General features: G+C 42.7%; 1 protein-coding gene across 4 annotated transcripts in view; it reads left to right on the forward strand.

Annotated features, from left to right (window-relative positions):
* The window catches only part of PTPN14 (protein tyrosine phosphatase non-receptor type 14), a 193,289-nt gene that overhangs the window by 121,931 nt on the left and 58,228 nt on the right, over positions 1–13,130 (forward strand). For all 4 annotated transcript variants that reach the window (XR_009595748.1, XM_060396203.1, XM_042229208.2 and 1 more), the window contains 2 exons: positions 8,282–8,379; positions 11,899–11,966. Coding sequence is in view for 3 of the 4 variants with exons in the window: in XM_060396203.1 (XP_060252186.1) it covers positions 8,282–8,379; positions 11,899–11,966 (166 nt within the window). In the remaining variant the exon portion in view is untranslated. The remainder of the gene's footprint in view (positions 1–8,281; positions 8,380–11,898; positions 11,967–13,130) is intronic.

The raw sequence follows: 13,130 nt of genomic DNA on the forward strand, positions 1-13,130 counted from the left end.
CGGAATTTCCTGTACTTTTATTTCTACAATACTTTTTGACTTCAGTGAAATCGATGGTTTGCCTACAATGGCTGGGAATCCGATCCCACTCTCGTCACCTCGTGGTTGCCGTGCAGAAACGGATCTCCAAGCTCTGGTCTGGGTGGTCCTGCCTTTAAGGAGCAGTATTACCTTGGACCAGTCCTTCTCCTCCCTCAGTGGAGTTTCCTTCTTTAGAAACGAAAGACCTGGACTTGAGTTGTTGAAATCCCTCCGTTATTAGATCACTTAGGCTAATTCATGCTGCCACAGTGCATGACCTCCAGCTGTGTGTGGCTTTCAAAACCAGAGGCTCACCCTTCACCATCCTCCATGTCCGCTGTGTCCACTGCTGTCTTTCTCTGGGGCTCAGACTAACTGAGCAACCGTGCCTGCTTGGGTGCTGCACGTCTCACGGCAGAGGGAGGCCGAACAGGGAGCCCGACATGGGTTGGAAGGCTTCTGCTTGGAATCTGCACGCGCCGTTTGCTCCTCCACGTCATTGACCCCAGAGCTAACTGCAGAGTTAATTCGGTAAGTGGCTGTGCCTCTCTGGGAGGGGCAGCCCCGTGGCGCATTTCGGCAGACATTCAGAACAGTGATACAGACTTTTCGCCCTCCTGCCTCCACCATCCTGTGATTTTGGCCCAGGCTCTTGCCCTCGTGGGTAGAAGCCCAACCAAAATCACATCTTAATTTTATTTATTTAGTTTTTTCTAGCATAGCATGTGGGATCTTAGTTCCCTGACCTGTGATCGAACCTGAGCCCTTTGCATTGGAAGGCAGAGTCTTAACCACTGGACCGCCAGGGAAGTCCCCCCAAGTCACATCTTAAAGCTTTCAGATTTTCATGTCATTTCTGTGTTTAAGGCATTTCTGCTGAACTGGACTTGGAAAAAATATTTCATTTGTGAGAGTCGGCGGGGGGAGTACTTCAAAAGCAGCACGTACTCGGCCTCCGAGTTCTCTCGCCTCATCTGTGGTTCTGTGGCAGCGCAGTCCAAATTTCCAGGCCAACACATGGAATTTCTCAATCTGAGAAGTATCAATAGACCTGCAAGGGAAATAGGCTTGCACAAGTGCTTAGATAGAGTCCTCATATGTGAATTAAAATGAGAGACGAAAGATCTTAGCGGTACATCTGTAAACATTGAGGATAATGTTATGGGGTTTTGAAAGAGTCCTTTGATACCACTGGCAGAAGTACTGAATGCCTTATTGATTTAACTCACTGTGGAGCTTTTTTTAAAACTTTCTTTTCATAATCTTAGGGAGAGGAGGGAACATGGAAAAGTCCCTTATTTTCTTGAGTTTGTGTAGAAAATATCCTGATGCTGGGAAAGACTGAAGGCAAAAGGAGAAGGGGATGACAGACGATGAGATAATTAGATAGCATCACTGATTCAGTGGACATGAATTTGAGCAAACTCTGGGAGATACTGAAGGACAGAGGATCCTGGCATGCTACAGTTCCTGGGTGTGCAAAGAGTTGGACATGACTTAGTGAGTGAACAAAAACAAAATCAAGACAGGTGAAATCTCTAGGGATAGGTTCTCAGTGACTTCCAGTTTCCAGGTGTGATGTTTAATAGCACCAGTTACCAGGAAGCCTTTGTTACTTTACCCAGAGAAACCTGCGTTCAATCCACAAATTACTATTCTCTGGAGATTCAAAACAAAAAACTTTGAAAATAGAAATGTAACCCTTATTCAACAAGCACAATTATGTTCACTAATTCTTGGCGAGAAAGCAAAATCTTCACCTAAAAGCATTCATTGGACCTCAGCAGTCAGATGGATTATTTCCAGGTCTTTGAATATAAAAATTATTTAAAAGTTTTCCTTGTGGGCTTGGGTTTTCAAAGAGGATCCCTTTGGAAAGTTGGCAAATACTTACTTTCCTGGCACAAAGTTTGGTTTTTTTCTTTTCCCCCTCCACCCAAAGCTATGACAGGGTGGAGTGGAGTATACTTCCATGAAATTGCATGTTTCCAAAATAGGATTCACTGTTACATTTGACTTCTGTTAGAATTGAATCTCTAATCAAAAATAAGCAAAAACCAAACACTCTAGAAATAGAACTTCAGCTCATATTCTCTAATTTGGTCTTCATATAGGATAGAATTATTATATTTTATAAAAGTGCCTTTTGAGCAGAAATGTAGCAAACAATCAATTAACAAAGTGGTTCAGATTCCATTCCCGTGTCTGTGATCTCATGTAGTAATATCCACAGTCTCAAATGGCTGTTGTACCATATCATTAACGCTATTCAGATTCTCTTGTAGTCTGGATGGCTTCCAGGAAAGAGCGCTGCATTCTTCAGCTCCTTGGTTTAGTTTCCCAGTATTAGACCACGTTTAACCTAAAGGACCAGGAAACATCCTGGTGTTCTCTTGCTAGTGGATTGGGATTCGCTGTTGCCTAGCATCGGATCTGTAATAGAACCTGCTCATGTGTTTTATAGAAGGATAATTGTAGCTGAAAGTTAGGATCAGCAAGGTAAAAATAAAATCATGACTATTGTTTAGCTGGATCCTGTGGATTATATTTCCCCAAGGTCTCAGCTGCTCATTCTTTCCTCCAGGTGATGGGCAAAAAGGCTTCTAGCTGTGGTAGCTAATGCTAGGATAATACCTTTTACAATGCTTTTACTCACTGGTTCTTAAGCATTAAACCCTTAATAGTGCACTAGAGAGAGAAACCACGACAGCAATGGTCCGGGAGATGATGAGCATCCTTGCAGGGCAGAGACTGCCTTTAGACTTCTCCAGGAACTCTTCAGCTTCTAGCCGAGTTGGACGTACAAGGAAGTGCTTAATGACTATGTGTGAATATCCATGCGCGGAGCAGAAGATGAGTCGAAACCACTTGAGCTAGGATGGTTTCATGTATTTAGAAGAATTTCAAACATTGTATGAACAGGAGGAATAGGCAAGCTTTACTCTCCCTTCCCACCTTGAAACTGTGTCTTCTGGCTTATTTGGGTTTGGGGTTTTGTGCATGTTGTTCTTGTTGTGAGATTCCCATTGTAGCTTTCTTCAATAAACATTAACATTCCTTCCTGTCCTGAGAGTCTCTTCTTGAGGTTTTGAGATGTTTCGTTTATTTGTTTTTAATATCCAATAACTTTTCTGAAAAAAAGCCACGGGTGGAGGGTTCTCTGGTCATAGGCTGGTTAACACTTTTCCTTATCCCTCTTTTCTTACTCCCCTAGTTTTGAAAGTGTGGTCTTCAGATTCTAAGTGACCTTCCTTTAAAGGTCTAACTGCTTTCACAGTGAATTCTTGCCACTTGAAAGATCTTTGATGCCTAAGGACCACCTTGTTTGCCTGGGTTTCCATAGGAAGGTGTTCTGTCTGAGAACCAGCCAGGTTATAAGCATAAAAGATCTTCCATGAAAGTGTTAGTTGCTCAATTGTGTCCGACTCTCTGCAACCCCTTGGACTGTAGCCCACCAGGCTCCTCTGTCCATGGAATTCTCCAGGCAACAAGGGTGGAGTGGATTGTTGTTTCCTTCTCCAGGAGATCTTCCCAACCCAGGGATCGAACCTGGGTCTCCCACATTGCAGGTAGATTCTTTACCATCTGAGCCACCAGGGAAGACCCACCAGGTTCTAAGCATAAAAGATCTTCAGTGAAAGTTTCCCAAGCAATTCCTTAAGTCTCTTGAGGGAGAAGTTACCTTTTATGAATGAGTAGACCTTTTACTGTTTCCTGGAGAATTGGCCCAGAAGCACAAGAGAGGTGCCAGAGAAAAATCAAGAACCAGTTTGGGGACAGGGAAAGAGTGAGGCAGAGAGATACTGAGGAAAAACCCTGAAGGAAGGGTGGAGGACACCCCAGAAAACGTGGACTGTAGTTTCGCACCAGAAGAAAGCTCCCAACGCCTGTGTCTCCTTTCTTCCAGGAGATGAACCAATAGTGTACATCAATAGATTATGGTTTTAGGCATGAAACTGTTATTTAAGTAAGGGCTATAAAACGCTGGGCTTTGCTTGTATTGATACTTAATAAGGGTGCATGCTCCTTGAAGCAAAGGTGCTAGTGTAAAGCATTTTTGTTGGGGCTCTTGATTTGCTGAATGAAACCGTGGAACCTGTGACCCTTGGCACTTGCCATGTGCTGGCTGGCCGTCCTTCCCCTTGGAACAGCAGACACGCAGGCAAACAGCAGGCGTGTGGATCCCAGGAATGTATGGGACTGCCCTTCTGTGATGGTAACTTTCCTTGGGTGAAACATCTGAAAAATATGCCTGAGCTTAGGGACTTGGCTTGAGTGAACAGGGAGGAAAAATGGAAGCTAGAGGTAACATGTAACATATTTTAACTGCAGCAATTCAGGTTTCTTAGGTCTTCAGTACTTTGATCCTCTCTCATGCTGTTTCTTTTTAAATTCGTGTACAGTTACTGCTTCAAAATATTTTCATTTACTCCGATTCTCTCCTATGAAGAATGAGCAGGCGGGTCATGGCTTCCCCTTTTCCCGCCATTGTGTATTACTCCCGAAACTCCGTCAACAAAGAAATGCACACACACACACACACACACATAAGGGTGGTATCTTCAACTTTACAGGATTTTAAAAAGCATCCTATCTAGTATTTGCTCCAAATTGTGCACACTCAGAAGCAGCAGACCGCCCCTTGAGTACCAGGAAAAGACTTTCAATCACAAGTTTTTAGATGTAACCTCTGTTCCTATTTGTTGAAATTTAGACTCCACGATGCCTTTAACCAGCTAAGAATGCAATGAGTAGGTGAGGGCAAGGCTGTGTCCTCTGAACTCAGGGTGGTGAGTGGACACAAAGATTTTTTCTACACATACCAGGGACTTGTCCCTGAAAATCAGTGAAGATACTTGTTATGTACATTAATTGATTTCAGTTCAGTTCAGTCGCTCATTCGTGGCTGACTCTTTGTGATCCCATGGATTGCAGCATGCCAGGCCTCCCTGTCCATCACCAACTCCCAGAGTTTACTCAGACTCATGTCCATTGAGTCAGTAATGCCATCCAACCATCTCTTCCTCTGTTGTCCCCTTCTCCTCCAGCCTTCAATCTTACCCAGCATCAGAGTATTTTCCAATGAGTCAGCCCTTCTCATCAGGTGGCCAAAGTATTGGAGTTTCAGCTTCAGAATCAGTCCTTCCAATGAATATTCAGGACTGATTTCCTTTAGGATAGACTGGTTGGATCTCCTTGCAGTCCAAGGGACTCTCAGGAGTCTTCTCCAACACCACAGTTCAAAACCATCAATTCTTTGGCACTCAGCTTTCTTCACAGTCCAGTTCTCACATCCATACATGACTACTGGAAAAAACATAGCTTTAACTAGATGGACCTTTGTTGGCAAAGTCATGTCTCTGCTTTTTAATATGCTGTCTAGGTTGGTCATAACTCTTCTTCCAAGGAGCAAGCATCTTTTAATTTCATGGCTGCAGTCACAATCTGCAGTGAAAATGGAGCCCCACAAAATAAAATCTGTCACTGTTTCCACTGTTTCTTCATCTATTTGCCATGAAGTGATGGGACCAGAAGCCATGATCTTAGTTTTCTCAATGTTGAGTTTTAAGTCAACTTTTTCATTCTCTTCTTTCACTTTCATCAAGAGGCACTTTAGTTCTTCGCTTTCTGCCATAAGGGTGGTGTCATCTGCATATCTGAGGTTATTGATATATCTCACGACAGTCTTGATTCCAGCTTTGCTTCATCCAGTCCAGAATTTCTCATGATGTACTCTGCATATAAGTTAAATAAGCAGAGTGACAATATGCAGCCTCGATGTGCAGCCTTAATTGATTTAGTCAGCTGATTTTGACAGGAAGTCAAATTATTGACTCACTAGTGGACCCCCTGAGAGGTAGGGAAAATAGGGGAAGGTTGGTAAAAGGGTACAAACATTTAGATAGAAGATGACTAAGAGCTGAGGAACTAATGTATAGTGTGACTGTGGCTGATAACACTATACTGTACGTGTGCTCAGTCGTGTCCGACTCTTTGCGACCCCTTGGACTGTAGCCCACCAGGCTCCTCTGTCCATGGGATGCTCCTGGCAAGAATACTGGAGTGGGTCACCTTTTACTCCTCCAGGAGATCTTCCTGACCCAGGGTTCAAACCCACATCTCCTGTATCTTCTGCACTGGCAGTCAGATTCGTTACCACTGCGTCACCTGGGAAGCCCTGCTCTACTGTATAACTTTGTATAATTGTATTGAAAATTTCTAAGAGAATAAAACAATTTTTAACCAAGAAAAATGAGAATAAATAATAATATTCTCATATATATATGTATATGCTGCTGCTGCTAAGTCGCTTCAGTCATGTCTGACTCTGTGCGACCCCATAGATGGCAGCCCACCAGGCTCCCCCGTCCCTAGGATTCTCCAGGCAAGAACACTAGAGTGGGTTGCCATGTCCTTCTCCAATGCATGAAAGTGAAAAGTGAAAGTGAAGTCGCTCAGTTGTGTCTGACTCTTTGCGATCCCATGGACTGCAGCCTACCAGGCTCCTCTGTCCATGGGATTTTCCAGGCAAGAGTACTGGAGTGGGATGCCATTGCCTTAGTGGACCCTGTAAAATGATTATGAACATTTTAGGTGAAAGATAAAATGGTGGTAGGAAAAATAGGTGGCTTTTCTAATAGATACTAAATTTGACTAGAAAAAATATTTAGAAAACTCAGAGTGTTGGTCTTTCTAATTTTAAGTAAACGTTTTCCCACTAGAGACTTCCCTAGTGACTCAGATGGTGAAGAGTCTGCCTACAATGTGGGAGACCCGGGTTCAATCCCTGGGTCACGAAAATTCCCCTGGAGAAGGGAATGGTAACCCACTCCAGTAAGCTTGCCTGGAAAATCCCATGGATGGAGAAGTCTGGTGGGCCTCCAAAGAGTCGGACACGACTGAGCGACTCACACACACTTTCCCACCAGAGGCTGACATGGCTGTCTTTACCCTGCCCTGTAGACTCAAGAGGAAAGAAGTAGAGAACTGTTTTGTAGAGAGAACTGGACTCTTCTTCTCAAATAGGTGCTAGGTTGACATGTAATAGGCTTCCGCAGTGGCTCAGACAGTAAAGAATCTGCCTGCCAATGCAGAAGACCTGGGTTTGATCCCTGGGTTTGGAAGATCCCCTGGAGAAAGGAAGGGCTACCCACTCCAGTGTTCTCGCCTGGAGAACCCCATGGACAGAGGAACTGGTGGGCTACATACAGTGCGTGGAGTTACAGAGGGTCAGACACGACTGAGTGACTAACAGTGCTACTGACATGTGATGATGTCCTTGATATCAGGGCAGAGACAGCAATAATTTGCTCTCAGGACTGGTTGCCTCTCTCCAAGAGAGCAGGGTTTTGGGTCACTCCTAAGTTCCCTTGGTTGACATGCTGAAGTTTTGAAGACATAGAGTTGTGGTTACCAGGAGCAAAGAAGTTGCTAGCATTTGCCAAGAATTCATGCCTAAAAAGTGTGACTGTTCTGGAGGTAGCTTGTTTTAAGAGTATATTTAAAGGAAGTGGAGTCCTGGGATGTAAAGTTTGGCGTAAGGAGATTTCAAAACGCTTAGGTAATTCTAATTACGATTTTACTGGCAAGGAAACAATAGCACTCTGTTAGCTTCTGAGAACAGTGGTCTGATCTGAGGTTGATGTTGTATATGGGCACATTCTGTCTGTCTGCACTTTGCTCCTTTGAGGATGTACTTTGGGTTGGAAGGCTCAGTGTCACATTTGATTAGATTTTTATGAGTCACAGATGTGGAGGGTGAGCCTGACTCCAAAAAGCTTTATCCTGTCCATTAGCAGAATTCTAAATGATTTGGCCTGTTTGTCTTCTACCCTCTATAACCTTGGGATTTAAAAAAACAGTGTGTTCCCATAATTTTTTTTTTTCAGGAATGCACACTGTGGCGTGGCTTTGGCAGCTGTGTGTTGTGCATGTCCAGGTGTGCAAGAGTGCTCCCATCCTCAGTCTCTTGTTATGAAGAGCTGGTCCTTATCAGTAGTTCCTCCTGCTGGCCTGCCATGAAACGGTGTGATGAGAGCACTTTCGAACTCAGAGCGAAGGGGACGTGGCACCTGCCACATCAAACAAAGACAAACAGGGCAGAGGTCACTTTCCATCTTTTATAGACCTGACCTTTATCAACATCACCTGTGTATCCTGCTGTGTGCACAAGGGGTCATATCTAGAGGCATTCATGGCGTGGGAATATATTCCAAGTATGTGTTTTTAAGGTGATTTCTTCTTCTGTTTCCACAAATAGATATCAGTATTACCTGCAAGTCAAAAAAGACGTGCTTGAAGGGCGGTTGCGGTGTTCGCTGGAACAGGTGATCCGGCTGGCAGGCTTAGCTGTGCAAGGTAAGAGTGGGGACCGGTGTGTGACAATCCAGCTTGTCTTGAATGCTGGCACCACTAGCCTCTCGGAGGGAAAAGTTAAATTTACTTAAATGATCCCTTCGTAACTCTTTTTACATTTTGAGGTATCTTACATTAAAAGTGCAGAGGTAGTGACTTTTGGTGGCAGGATGGTGGATTCCTCAAAGCTGTTTGCAAATTGCTCAACCTTGTATAATTTTAGTTTTATTTGAAGAAATAGCAGCTTTCATCCTGCCTCTAATTAAAACTCCATTGCAGGGTTTGTAGACCATTTTCTTAGAATTTTTCCACTGCCCAGTGTGGTCATATTTTGTGGCTTGATGTTATGACTATGTGACTTTCTCATCAGTTTCAAGTATGAGAGCTTATGACATTATAGTGTACTTTATTCTAACAGTTAAAGAGAGAAATTTGAAGTGCAGTGTTGTAATGTGAGATAGCTAATGTGTGTTAGAGTCAATTTATCTTTCATCCTACCCTACTTACATCGATCTAGATCAATCAGACAGCTGTTTTTGTTTTTTTTTTTAATCTTCTGTAAATTTTCACACCTATTTGTATAGCACAGTGTGTAATCTTTTACATGTATTTATACATTTTTCTTTATCGACTGGTAGCTTCATTGTCTTTAGTCATGTTAAAAACAAGAAGATAAAAGACAAGTTTCTTTTTAAAAAGAAACATGTTTCCCTTGCAGAGACTTTCCTTAAAATCAGATACCATCCAAATATACGCTGGTCAGCTGCAGAGTCCTTGCTGTGTGGATTGTTATTTTGGAAGCTGTGAACTGAACTTCTCATCCCAAACTCTGCACTGAAGTTAAACCTTCTAGATTTAAAATGCGTAAAGTGGCAGCCTTTCCTTGATAACTTTCATTCCTGGGATATTAATGGGTTAGCAGTTTGGGTTGGCCGTATGATGCTTATCAGTTAGCTTCTCCCTGTGGATTGGAAGTCTGAAAAATACGTTGTATCTCATCTGTTCACCTAAAGACTGGAAAGGGAAGGAGCAATGCCCAGACTGCATAACAGAACCATCAGTGGTTATAATTGAAAAATCAAACAGTGGAGAAGATACCCTTAAGGGGGGTGGTGCAGAGAAAGATCTGATGGGTCCCTCATCTTCCAAATGAGTCTTTCTCCTTTAAGTGCTTCCTTCTCTCTATTTTCCCCTCTCACTCTTCCATCATTGGGCTCATTACAAGCATCCTGGTTATTGGAGGGACCTCAGTGATCACTTTTAGGCTGAAGGAAGTTGGTGAACGTACTCTGGGGTCCTTTTACTTGGATTCTTGAAGTTCGCTATTCAATCTGATGAAATCCTCTAGCTATAATATTTGTAGAATATTTTTTTCTGAGAACTTTTATTGGGCAGTTAGAAAGTCAAATCAAGAAAGATATAAGCTGTGACAAGTATGATAACATATGACTGACCTTGGAAATAGGCAGAGCTGTCGGCCTTTGGTATTTCCAAATGCCTCACCTCAGCGATACATGAACCGTGAACTTCCAGATGTTCAAGCTGGATTTAGAAAAGGCAGAGGAACCAGAGATCAAATTGCCAACATCTGCTGGATCATGGAAAAAGCAAGAGAGTTCCAGGAAAACATCTATGTCTGCTTTATTGACTATGCCAGAGCCTTTGACTGTGTGGATCACAATCAACTGTGGAAAATTCTGAAAGAGATGGGAATACCAGACCACCTGACCTGCCTCTTGAGAAATCTGTATGCAGGTCAGGAAGCAACAGTTAGAACTAGATATGGAACAACAGACTGGTTCCAAATAGGGAAAGGAGTACGTCAAGGCTGTATATTATCACCCTGCTTATTTAACTTCTATTCAGAGTACATCATGAGAAATGCTGGGCTGGAAGAAGCACAAGCTGGAATCAAGATTGCTGGGAGAAATATCAATAACCTCAGATATGCAGATGACACACCCTTATGGCAGAAAGTGAAGAGAAACTAAAAAGGCTCTTGATGAAAGTGAAAGAGGAGAGTAAAAAGTTGGCTTAAAGCTCAACATTCAGAAAATGAAGATCATGGCATCTGGTCCCATCACTTCATGGGAAATAGATGGGGAAACAGTGGAAACAGTGTCAGACTTTATTTTGGGGGCTCTAAAATCACTGCAGATGGTGACTGCAGCCATGAAATTAAAAGACACTTACTCCTTGGAAGGAAAGTTATGACCAATCTAGAGAGCGTATTCAAAAGCAGGGACATTACTTTGCCAACAAAGGTCCATCTAGTCAAGGCTATGGTTTTCCAGTAGTCATGTAGGATGTGAGAGTTGGACTGTGAAGAAAGCTGAGTGCCGAAAAATTGATGGTTTTGAACTGTGGCATTGGGGAAGACTCTTGAGAGTCCCTTGGACTGCGAGGAGATCCAACCAGTCCATTCTAAAGGAAATCAGTCTTGGGTGTTCTTTGGAAGGACTGATGCTAAAGCTGAAACTCCAGTACTTTGGCCACCTCATGCGAAGAGTTGACTCATTGGAAAAGACTCTAGGAGGGATTGGGGACAGGAGGAGAAGGGGACGACAGAGGATGAGATGGCTGGATGGCATCACCACCTCAATGGGCATGAGTTTGAATGAACTCCGGGAGTTGGTGATGGACAGGGAGGCCTGGCTTGCTGCGATTCATGGGGTTGCAAAGAGTCGGACACGACTGAGCGACTGAACTGGACTGAACACCTTATAATTACTTGTAGGAATTTATACATACTTGTATGTGCAACCTTGCCTTCTTGGTAATGTCTTTACACTGGCCTTCTGTGTGGATCCTTTATTCTTGGTACCTTAAAGATGTCTGGATCCATTTCTACCTGAAAGTGAACATTTAACATGAAATTTAAATATCATACTGTTTTGATTTTTGTTGTTGTTGAGAGCAAATAGGATAAGATGCAAGACATTTATTGATTTATGATAGAGGTTCTCTGTATTCATTTTATGTGTGTTCAGACTTACAACTGTGAGATGAAAACAGGACAAAACGGAATTCGGGGCATCTTGTAACACATGGAGTTGTTTAGGAGGTGTAAAAATTTGCAGCGTTGCTTGCCAAGGATGATTTACAGTGGGAATTTCCAGCTGCAAATATATGAAGAGATGCAGATGGGTTTGGCTCTTCAGTTCTCAAAATTAACCTTGTTTTAAAAAGTCCCCTTGGCAGATAGTCTAAAGATCTGTGTTGGCACGTATTTCATAAAAGATAAATATAGTTTGTTTTAAATTCTTAAAATAGATTAAGAATCACTTTCAAATGTCTCTATTCTTTCTAGAAAATATGTTGCAGTGCTTGCCTGCTGATATTTACATTATTGCTATGTAAAAGTGGTAGTAATAGCAAACCCATCTTGGCACTGTTTGTATTTAATACTAGCGCAGAAATAGGATGAGGTGAGAAGAGTAAATATGGTAATAAGTTTACCCTATTTTATCCCATCTTTAATGTCATATAATAAAGACTACGCTCCCCCCCTTTTCTTTTCAGCTGATTTTGGAGATTATAATCAGTTTGATTCTCAAGATTTCCTCAGAGAATATGTACTGTTTCCTATGGTAAGTGTATCTTCCTTATTCTTAATTCATGTTCTATCTTCTTTGGATATTTAATTCTTTCCTTCGAAGATCTCAGAGGAATTTACACATGTATTCCCTGAGAAGAATGTCCCTGCATTTATGGAGATGAGTTTTATAAGACCCTGAGAAAAATAAAGATGCCTTTTCTTACCTCTTAAGAACCCTTCCCTGCCTCATACACTAGCCTTGAGTACTGAGCGCGCTCTTCCTTCTTTTTAAAAATATTTGCGTGTTTATTTGGCTGCACCAGGTCTTAGTCGCGGCGTGTGAGCTCTTGTTATGGCATGTGGTGTCTGGTTTCCTGACCCGGAATCGAACCTGGGCCCCTGCATTGGGAGCTCAGAGTCTTAGCCACCGGAGCCCCAGGAAAGTCCCTCTCTTTCCTTCTGAGCTGCTCAGCTTGGTCCCACTCCAGAGCCTCTGTCCCGTCAGTCCTCTGTCTGGAATGTTCTGCCCCAGGTCCTCCTTTGACTGCTCCTTCAGATCTTGATTCAAATACCGCCTCCTTGTCCTTGACTGCCTGTAGGACACACTCCACCCATCCAGCACTTCCTGCTAAATCCCCTTTTATATGCATACTTTAGAGCTCTCCCAGGATCTAAAGGTGTTCCTTCTTTCCTTCATTTTTATTGTCAGCTGAAATGTCTTCTCAATGGTGCTTAAACAGGGGGCTTCTCTGTCTTGTCCATGGTTGTCTGGTTCATAATTTTGTGCTCACGTGGGTTTGTTGAATGAGTCTATGAAGTAAAATGTCCATTCTAGGGTTAAATTAGGGATGAGGCTAGGTTTTTATTCTTGGGAAAGTTTTGGTAGCTTTGGAGTAATTGAGAAGAGTTTTCATCAGGAAAGTTAAAATATTTGAAAAGCCATCTTAGGGAAAAGCCATGCCCACTCCAACATTCAGCTCTGATTTTATAAATCATGGTCATTCACCACTTTGTGTGTGTGTGCATGCTCAAAGCACTGATCTGGGTTTGCAAAATCTGAATGCAAATCCAAGTGTGATAAAATATGATCAGGATTTTATGTAGGGAGAGGTTACCTGTGTTTTGGGCTTGAGGGACTAATGGTGTGTGAACTGCATCTTAAACGATGAGCAGCAGTGTGGCAGGTGGTGGTCAGGGCAAGCAAGGGATGCTCTAG

Source organism: Ovis aries, chromosome 12 (assembly GCF_016772045.2).
Source record: "Ovis aries strain OAR_USU_Benz2616 breed Rambouillet chromosome 12, ARS-UI_Ramb_v3.0, whole genome shotgun sequence".
NCBI classification, from domain to species: Eukaryota; Metazoa; Chordata; class Mammalia; order Artiodactyla; family Bovidae; genus Ovis; species Ovis aries.